Source organism: Oncorhynchus mykiss, chromosome 26 (assembly GCF_013265735.2).
Source record: "Oncorhynchus mykiss isolate Arlee chromosome 26, USDA_OmykA_1.1, whole genome shotgun sequence".
Lineage (NCBI taxonomy): Eukaryota > Metazoa > Chordata > Actinopteri > Salmoniformes > Salmonidae > Oncorhynchus > Oncorhynchus mykiss.
The window spans coordinates 24994565-25004146 of record NC_048590.1 but is presented as its reverse complement, the minus strand read 5'-3'; the positions used below and the strand labels follow the sequence as shown (position 1 = coordinate 25004146).

Below are 9582 nucleotides of genomic sequence, written 5' to 3'. Positions count from 1 at the left end.
GTTGAAATGACGTCGTGTTATCTGGATGGAATGAAGTCGTGTTATCTGGATGGAATGAAGTCATGTTATCTGGATGGAATGAAGTCGTGTTATCTGGATGGAATGAAGTCAGGTTATCTGGATGGAATGAAGTCGTGTTATTTGGATGGAATGAAGTCGTGTTATCTGGATGGAATGAAGTCATGTTATCTGGATGGAATGAAGTCATGTTATCTGGATGGAATGAAGTCGTGTTATCTGGATGGAATGAAGTCGTGTTATCTGGATGGAATGAAGTCATGTTATCTGGATGGAATGAAGTCAGGTTATCTGGATGGAATGAAGTCGTGTTATCTGGATGGAATGAAGTCATGTTATCTGGATGGAATGAAGTCATGTTATCTGGATGGAATGAAGTCAGGTTATCTGGATGGAATGAAGTCATGTTGTTATCTGGATGGAATGAAGTCATGTTATCTGGATGGAATGAAGTCATGTTATCTGGATGGAATGAAGTCATGTTATCTGGATGGAATGAAGTCATGTTATCTGGATGGAATGAAGTCATGTTATCTGGATGGAATGAAGTCATGTTATCTGGATGGAATGAAGTCAGGTTATCTGGATGGAATGAAGTCATGTTGTTATCTGGATGGAATGAAGTCATGTTATCTGGATGGAATGAAGTCAGGTTATCTGGATGGAATGAAGTCGTGTTATCTGGATGGAATGAAGTCGTGTTATCTGGATGGAATGAAGTCATGTTATCTGGATGGAATGAAGTCATGTTATCTGGATGGAATGAAGTCAGGTTATCTGGAATGATGTAATTTCAACCATTCTTGTCCACTGGGATTAAGCTCAACATACAGGACTATGAAATTGTCCACATCTACCATTTCTATTCTGTCATGACCCGTCTTTCTGTCTGTCACTCCTTGATGTAAAACTGCATAACCCATATTTATTCTAAACAAACATAAATGAAATGTACATACATTCAACATGTTCAACTCAACACTGGCATTCAATGTGGGAGAATGTCTACGTTGACCGTACAGCAGCTCTGGGTAGTAATGTGGAGTGGTAAGATCTTTTATATCAAGCAGCACTTCAACAGGTATCTGATATCATTACAATAACAAACGTAATTGCTTATGTCCAAATTGTCTATTTCCTGTGTGTTTGCTACATTATCTGACTGAGAACTATGTGTGATTGATGGCTCTGAGAGCACTAGTGAGTGTAGTCTTTTCTAGCATTGAGAGATTGAAGGGTCCTGAAGGTACACAACTCCACACACAAGCTGGGATGGTAGTCCTAGTTTTGTGAAAAGGCAAAACCCCCCTTGGTTAGTCTGGCAAGCTCTTGCCTTGCATTAGACTCCTCTCCCTCTCTTTCTCTATCTCTCTTAAACACACAGACACACACTCAAACACACACTCACACTCAGTCACTATCACACACACACATAAATGCATACACTCTGTCCACTAGCACACAGATTGCAGGGCTCAACTTGTCCTTGTCCATCCAAAACATTTGCGGCATGATGAGCTTGGAAGACAAAGTGAATTTGTTAGGACAGGGTTGAGGACACTGCAGGAAGCCTATCACTAACACATCATACTTGATGTCTGTCTCACGACAGGGATGGAGGGCCTGTAGCCCACTCAACACCCCCCAATATTACGACAATACAACAATGACACACAGGCCAAAGAGGAGGCAGATTGATCACCCCAGAGGAAAGTCTTTTTGGTTTCCTAAAATCTCTTCTCCACCTCGGAAGGTTTCGTGAAGTCTATACAGTGGATAAATAAGTAATCTAATCGATAATAGATGATTAAGGATCAACAATATGTGATCCTGTATGGGATGAAAAAATAAGTCAGTCTGCTCTTATTGAAGCATGTATTTTTCCACTGAAAAGGTTGATTCTGTTCTTTTAAAACACACAAAAAAAGCATCTATACATGCAGGTATTAGTGCATAGGTTCCTGCAAAAAAGTACTATTGTGTTGTCCATCTAACCATCAAACCAAACCCCATCATATGAATTTGGCATAGTTAGAAACAAAGAAATGACCATCTCTTAAATGGATCTCATTTTCTGTTCACACCCTCCTGTCCCTTGATTAGCATATCTTTTAAATATATTTCTATGTATATACGTATGAATAAAAAAGGGAAGAGGACAAAACAAAAACAAAGAAAGAGTAGTTGTCTAGGGAGCTCAAAGTTACCTGGTTAAGCATCATCTTTTAAATCACAGTAATATTAAGAACGTGGAAATGATAACGATTAGAACACAGTGAAGCCTAGAAGAGAATGACATCATACAGGAAGATCGTTTGTGTACTAATCCAGGGAGGGTGTGATCAAACCTCACAAATTGGAGGTTAGTTTGGAGCGGACAGGTTCTAGTTCAGAGTGGGCTGCCGAGCCTTTCCGTGGCGGCAGGGCCGGGGAGGCCACGGGGGACTGAGTCTGGTGCTGCAGGTGTCCTGGAGACATCTGGGCAGGGACAGGAGGAGTCATGTGCCCTGGCACCGAGCTACAGGGTTTTGGAACTAGGATGGGGGAGGTGTAGGGCGAGGAGAAGCAGTATCCTGGCTCCATGGAGGAGCATGGGGGCGAGGTGCGAGGGGGTGAGGAGCGTGGGGGCGAGGTGCGAGGGGGTGAGGAGCGTGGGAGGGAGGAGTATCCCATGGCCTGGGTCACATCCTGGGGCAGGGAGGTGTTAGAACAGGACAATAGTTTCATATCCTCAGAGAAGCTGCCCAGCCCCAGCAGAGACTCACTGCCGGCTGCGTGCTGCTGGCTAGGGAGGGAGGTCTGGGGCATGAGCAGAGAGCTGTGGGACCCTGTGGCACTGGACGAATCACTGTAGTGGAAAGTCCTTCCTGTGACTGGACTTTGGACCGTGGGGCTAGGCCCCAGGGGGGTGTAGCAGGGCGAGCCGTTAGCTGAGCCGTACTGGGCCAACGAGGCCAGGGCAGACCTCTCCAGGGACAGCTGAGGGACCAGGCCAGACTGGAGGCCTGCCAGGCTGAACTGGGCCAGGGGAGAAGGGGAGCCCTCTGGGGCCTGCTGGGTGGAGGAGGAGGATGGGGAGCCTGGAGGGGGGAGGTGGTAGAACCCACTAGGAGTCCTACCCCCGCCTGCAAACTGCTGCAGGGAGCCCACCTGTGGAGGCTTGGGGGGCAGCTGGCTGTGGAGCAGCTGACAGGGGTTAATGTTGCCGGATGAACCAGTGGACTGGGGGCTGATACTACAACCAGAACTAGAGGTACCCAGAACTCCAATTGTCATTCCACCTGTAGCCCCTCCCATTGCCCCTCCTATATGCCCTCCAGCTGCCCCTCCCATTGCTCCACCAGTAGCTCCTATATGTCCTCCACTAGTTCCTCTAATGTGCCCACCACTAGCCCCTCCTGAGTACCCCCCAGTGGCTCCTCCTAAATGCACTCCAGTAGTATATCCTTCTATAGACCCACGTCTACCCCAACCAGTGGCCCTTCTTATTGTCCCACCCGTGGCCCCCTCAGCAACCCCTCCTATTTCACCTCCGGTAGTGCCTCCTGAAGACCAACCTGTAGCTCCCCCTGTTGCTCCACCCATCCCTGTCCCCACGGCTCCCTCCATGACTCCCTGCTGGAAGAGGGCAGCGAGAGGCGGGGTGGTGCAGCGGAATGGCTGCTGCGTCTGGGGCTGTGAGTGGAGCTGGGCCGTGCTCTGGGCCGTGCTGTGGGAGGGAGAGCCCCCGGAGGAGGAGAAAGGTCCAAAGGGAAAGGCCCCGGTAGGCCCAGGCTGGGTTCCACTGCTGCTGGACGCCTGCTGACTGGAGCTGGCTGCCCCTGACCCCTGAGTCGTGTGGTGGGCCCGGAAGGAGGCCAGCAGGGCTGTGTCCATCCCAGAGCAGTGCAGTTTAGATGGGGTGCTGGAGGGGGAGTCAGGTCCCATGGAGGAGGTGGGCGCTGACGTGTGGAACTTCTTCAGCCGGCCGGGGGGAGGGTCCTGGAGGTTCCTGGAGCCCAGGACCGTGACCGGAGGGCGGAAGAGCGCGGCGGGGAGGTGGGGGAGGTGGGGGTGGTGCGTCAAGGCGATGGCAACAGAGGTGGTGGCGGCAGCAGCCTGCAGGGGTGCCTGGATGAGGGGAGCCCAGATGACGGGAGTGTGCCCCGGAGACGGGGGCTGAGGCGGAGGAATGTTCTGCAGGAGGTGGGCACAGGTGGCCATGTCTCTGTCATGCTGCACAATCTGCTGGATGATCTCGTTCTCCTGGTAGTTGAGAACGCCGGAGCTCAGGTCGTGCTGCACCTTGTGCTGCAGGAGGGAGTTCTTCTTCCCTGTGAGACAGACAGACAGACAGACAGACAGACAGACAGACAGACAGACAGACAGACAGACAGACAGACGGAGGGAGGGAGGGACCAGACAGACAGACAGACAGACAAGACAGACAGACAGACAGACAGACAGACAGACAGACAGACAGACAGACAGACAGACAGACAGACAGACAGACAGACAGACAGAAACAGTACAATTAGCTGGATCGTCCAGTTAGTTAGTTAAACACTCTGGAATTGCATCTGATTTAGAGAGACATTTTTCCACTTTACAGTTACCCACACACTGCCTGGACCTACTGCACACTAACCAGCTACATCATAATCACCCCTGATCCTGTGAACAAGCAACACATTTGCCAACAAAGGCCACTGAGTGTTACTGAGTTTTAGCCCCTAGGCTGCACATTGACTATTAAAGGGCGTCAGAATGGCTGTGATCAGCCTACTCCCAGACTCCTCTTTGATTCCTATGTCACACCGTTGCTGCATTCTGAAGCACTTCTCCCTAACAGCACCGAGCACAAGGACAGAGCTTGAAAAGAGAATCCCTGGCTGAAATTTTCGATGAAAGAGGGAGACGGAGAGAGAGGGGGACGGGGACGTAGCCTACCAAGGAGTATAACACAGAGGAAGCATGATAGTTCCAGCAGGCTGTGTATGTGTTTGTTTGACTAGCTCTTACTGTGGAGCCGTAGATAAGAGGCAAAGTGAATGCAGATGAAACACGGCTCTGAACGGGGACATGGCTGACTGATATGGAAAGAATGAGGGGCTGGTCAGTGTTCACACTAACGTCAGTGATTTCACAGTGTAGGGCAGTGGTCCTCCGCTGTCATTGGATGGCCAGAGCTCCATGGCCAGTGGTGGAGGGGTCAGGGGTCAGCCACTCACCAGATTACAGAGACAGGATGGGGATGGCCTGGAATAGCTCTCTATGACAAGACAAGCTAAGTAACAAAAAGTTGAATTCAACTCTGGCCCTATCTGTCTTGGGTGGACATGCCAGCATTGACAGGGTTAATTCACTGTTTGTTCTAAAGGACTAATCCTGAAAGGCTGGTGCTATGTGGTGCGATTGAAATCGTACAGTACCCGCACGCTCAGCTCGCTACTGTCAATGCAATTAGGCCCAGATCAATCTCTCTCCATTTCAGATATGAGAGCGCTTGCGATTAGAGGGAGCAGTGCTGGGGGCTGTCTCTCGGTCCGCCCTGACCCCGACGCCGCTCGCACGCCGCCGTAGCAGGCCCAGCTCTGATCCGATTGCACAGGGTCCATTAAGACAGTAATTAATTAGTAGGGCATCACTGTGTGAATGACTTCATTATGCAGGAGGGCTGGGGAAAGGTGAACACCATCTATTCACAACATGCAGACACAAAGGCATCAGGCATCAGGACCAGGAGAGGTTGATATCGGAGGCAGGAGGCTTTCCCTCATCGCTTCAAAGCAGCCATTTTCACCAAAGAGCCCCTTGCCTGCAGCCATTGTTCAACATTTCATTAGAGACATACCCAGGGCCGTAATGAAGCATGCAGAGATAGTTCAGTTATGATCGAGGCGTGCTGACATTGATTGTGAATCTTCTATTTGTCTGGGCTGGCTGAGAACTGAATGAAGTGTCATATCAGTGTACACGTCACTGAAGTGGTGCTAGAATGAAAATAACCAGTATTCTATGTACTTAACTACTGTATCCAAACACCTATCTCCCCTGTTCTTCAGGGCCAATACAACAGATGTGAGATGATCCATTCTCATACTGTTAGCATCGGACAATCTATCTGTCATTGTCTGTTATGTAAATTCTATATTACTAACCAAACTAAATACACTACTTTTCACTAGGTCAACTAGGTGAGCTATATATAGTGAGTTCCTCACCACCACCATGGGGTTTTCCTCTCTTTAACTTACATCACTGTCCCTGCCTGGAGAGATTATCACATGAGATGATAAAACAATATCCTGTAGAATAGAGAGAGTTGTCTCCTCTCCTCTCTCTGTGGTGCCCATCCGTCCCTCCTCCCTGGCAGCCAGGGCCCACGGTGCCAGATGTGTGGAGGCCAGCGTGGGAGGGGTGGAGACATCTGAGCTACTATGACACATCTGTTTGCCTGGCCTACTGGTCCAACTGGCCCTGAGCAGGTCACTAACATACAAAAACACTGACTGCACGGCCTCCTCTCCTCTTCGCTGGCTGCTCACTTAGCTGGAAACAGCTCCCCTCCAGAGGATTCCTCAGCTGTGGCACATCTGTGTTTGATTCTGGGACAGACACCTCCATGTACAGTACAGTGACTGGCAGCTAACTCACTTTGTAATTTACTCAGCCAATCCATATCCATTTACTTCAACATCACGTTTCATTTGTTCCATCCGGGATTTTAACCAGTGGCAATCTAGTACAGAGTGCTACCTGGGGACTGTAACACGTCTTTGAACACATTCATACTTCACAATACTTGACAATGGAGTTGGCTGTAACGATCAGCTCAATTACAGTGACACATATGGAGTTGAAAGTCATGTTGTGCTATGTAGTCTCTTACCTATGCGGTCCAGCCGGTCCAGAGCCACGGTCTCGAAGGCCCGTCTCATCATGGGGTACTCTTCCAGGACCTCGTTGAAGTTGTCCACAGACAGAGAGTACAGACGGCAGTAGGTGTCTGCTCTGACGCTGGCTGTTCTTCTACCCCGCGTCAACAGACAGATCTCTGCACAGGACACAGGAAGAGAGGAACGTCGACACTAGGACGGCAGGATGACGTGTTCGCTATGGTCAAGGTAGAGATCCTGTTGTCGTGTAGGGCTGATGCTATGCCAACGCTGGTCCACTTCTTATCACACTTCAGGGCAATCTCTGTGAAGGCTGACTGAACTATTAAGACCTAATGTTTCCTATGACATGTATCACCCCGACTGAATTCTCCCATGTGTGAACTAGACCTGAAGGGATTAGAACAAGCTGCTGGGAAAAATAGATAAATATCACTATTGTCCCACTTACCGTTTATGATGACGAAGATGGGGAACAAACACGTGAACCGCTGAACCAGGGGTAGGCAACCGTGTTCCTGGAGGGCCGCAGGTTCCAACTAGGCACCACACCTGACCAACTGAGCTAATTGATCAATTCAGTGAATGCCTAAATTCAACACACTTGGTCTTCCAGGTGAAAAACATGAAGTGCCTGCGGCCCTCCAGGACCAGGGATTCTGTGTTGAACTGTTTTTTTCCTCTCCTTTTTAGCATTACAAATTAGAATTTTCTGTAATCCACAGCTGGAGCACTAAATGCCATTTTCAAAGCTTAGAGGTCTGCTAGACCTCCTCTGTCATGCCAGATCAGGAGAATAATGTTCCACTTAGCAGGCAGCCGTGCAGTGTAGCTCTGACACCAACAGCACCCCTATGCCGTGTGCCTGCCGCGGGCGTGTGTGTTGTTTGTGTGTGAGTGTGTGTGAATTTACAGTATGCTTGCCATGTGCTTTTCTGTCACAACCACACACATCCCACTTGTGGGCCACTCTCCAAGTCTCACTTTCATCTACTCTCACTTTCATCTACTCTCCAACTCTCAGTCCCAATCCCATGATAACACTTAGTCTTTCTCAGAAAAAGCCTTTTCCAACGCCACACTCTCCTTTTCAATTCTCAGTTGGTGCAAAATGAACTTCCTTTCTCCTGCTCCCTATGTAACATTTACTAGGAATCCCTCTTCCATCATATCACTTTGAATCTCACTTCTCACTAATCTGTTTTTCTCTCTCGCTCTCCCCTCTCATACTGCCTCTCTGTGTATTGTACAGTGCATTGCGGGATAGAGAGGATGAGGGCTTCTGCCTTCTCTCTAGTGCAGCCAGATACCCAGCCAGCCAAAGCCTCCTTGTCCCTGACCATGTCTGCCCTAATGAAAAACAACATTTGCAGCTCATCCTGTGTGTGTGTGTGTGTGTGTGAGGGGGAGTTGTGCTGCTGGGTAACCCCATTTGTGTGTTTGTGTGTGCTCCCAGGTCAGCTCTGGCTCGGGCCTGTGTTGGGGGTCTGTTTTCTGCAGGCCTGCTCTGCTCCGAGTAAATCCCCTCTGGAGAGGAGCGTCCTGCCCTGCCTGGCTGTATTAAATCCTTTTGCCTCGTGGCTTTCTGGCTGAAACCAGCACTGCTGAGATGAGACACTGAGCTGCAGAGCCTTTCTTCCGGCCTTATCTGCCTGTCTTAAGAGAAGAGGATGTAAAGCCCAGACTCTTAGCACTGGTACCTGAACTTTTACTGTAGAAAACCCAGCATGTAGCAATGAGTAGCAGCTAGAGCTCAAAGCTAAACAATGAGAGATTAACACTCAATCCTGGAGAACCAGGGATGAATGGAGGGACAAACCCTGCGACCCTGACAGAGGAACACTGAGTTGGATCCATGTCAGAACTAAAGATGAGTCATTATACATGGACGCCTAGTCATAAACTCAGCAACAACAAAAAAAGTCCCTTTTTCAGGAACCTGTCTTTCGTAAAAATCCAAATAACTTCACAGATCTGTAAAGGGTTTAAACACTGTTTCCCATGCTTGTTCAATGAACCATAAACAATTAATGAACATGCACCTGGGGAACGGTCGTTAAGACACTAACAGCTTACAGACGGTAGGCAATTAAGGTCACAATTATGAAAACTTAGAAAACTTAGGGTCCCTGCTCATCTGTGTGAATGTGCCTTAGGCATGCAGCAAGGAGGCATGAGGACTGCAGATGTGGCCAGGGAAATAAATTGCAATGTCCGTACTGTGAGACGACTAAGACAGTTCTACAGGGAGACAGGACGGACAGCTGATCGTCCTCGTAGTGGCAGATCACGTGTAACAACACCTGCACAGGATCGGTACATCCGAACATCACACTTGCGGGACAAGTACAGGATGGCAACAACAACTGCTCGAGTTACACCAGGAACGCACAATCCCTCCATCAGTGCTCAGACTGTACAAATAAGCTGAGAGAGGCTGGACTGAGGGCTTGTAGGCCTGTTGTAAGGCAGGTCCTCACCAGACATCACCGGCAACAAGGTTGCCTATGGGCACAAACCCACCATCGCTGGACCAGACAGGACTGGCAAAAAGTGCTCTTCACTGACGCGTCGTGGTTTTGTCTCACCAGGGGTGATGGTCGGATTTGCGTTTATCGTCGAAGGAATGGGCGTTACACCGAGGCCTGTACTCTAGAACGGGATCGATTTGGAGGTGGAGGGTCCG

General features: G+C 49.3%; 1 protein-coding gene across 1 annotated transcript; it reads right to left on the bottom strand.

Annotated features, from left to right (window-relative positions):
- Positions 1-690: 690 nt before the first annotated feature.
- On the bottom strand, positions 691-8813 carry LOC118944404 (potassium/sodium hyperpolarization-activated cyclic nucleotide-gated channel 4-like). Its single transcript, XM_036963305.1, has 2 exons — positions 6890-8813; positions 691-4331 (listed from the first exon to the last, which is right to left on the bottom strand). The coding sequence occupies exons 1-2, from the start codon at positions 6939-6941 to the stop codon at positions 2368-2370; spliced, it is 2016 nt and encodes a 671-aa protein (XP_036819200.1). The 5' UTR covers positions 6942-8813; the 3' UTR covers positions 691-2367.
- Between the last annotated feature and the right edge of the window lie 769 nt (positions 8814-9582).

Coding starts and splice junctions, on each gene's coding strand:
- LOC118944404 (XM_036963305.1), bottom strand. CDS start 6,941: ATGATGAGACGGGCCTTCGAGACCGTGGCTCTGGACCGGCTGGACCGC. Junction 4,332..6,889: donor GGACCGGCTGGACCGCATAG/GTAAGAGACTAC, acceptor TCTGTCTCACAG/GGAAGAAGAACTCCCTCCTG.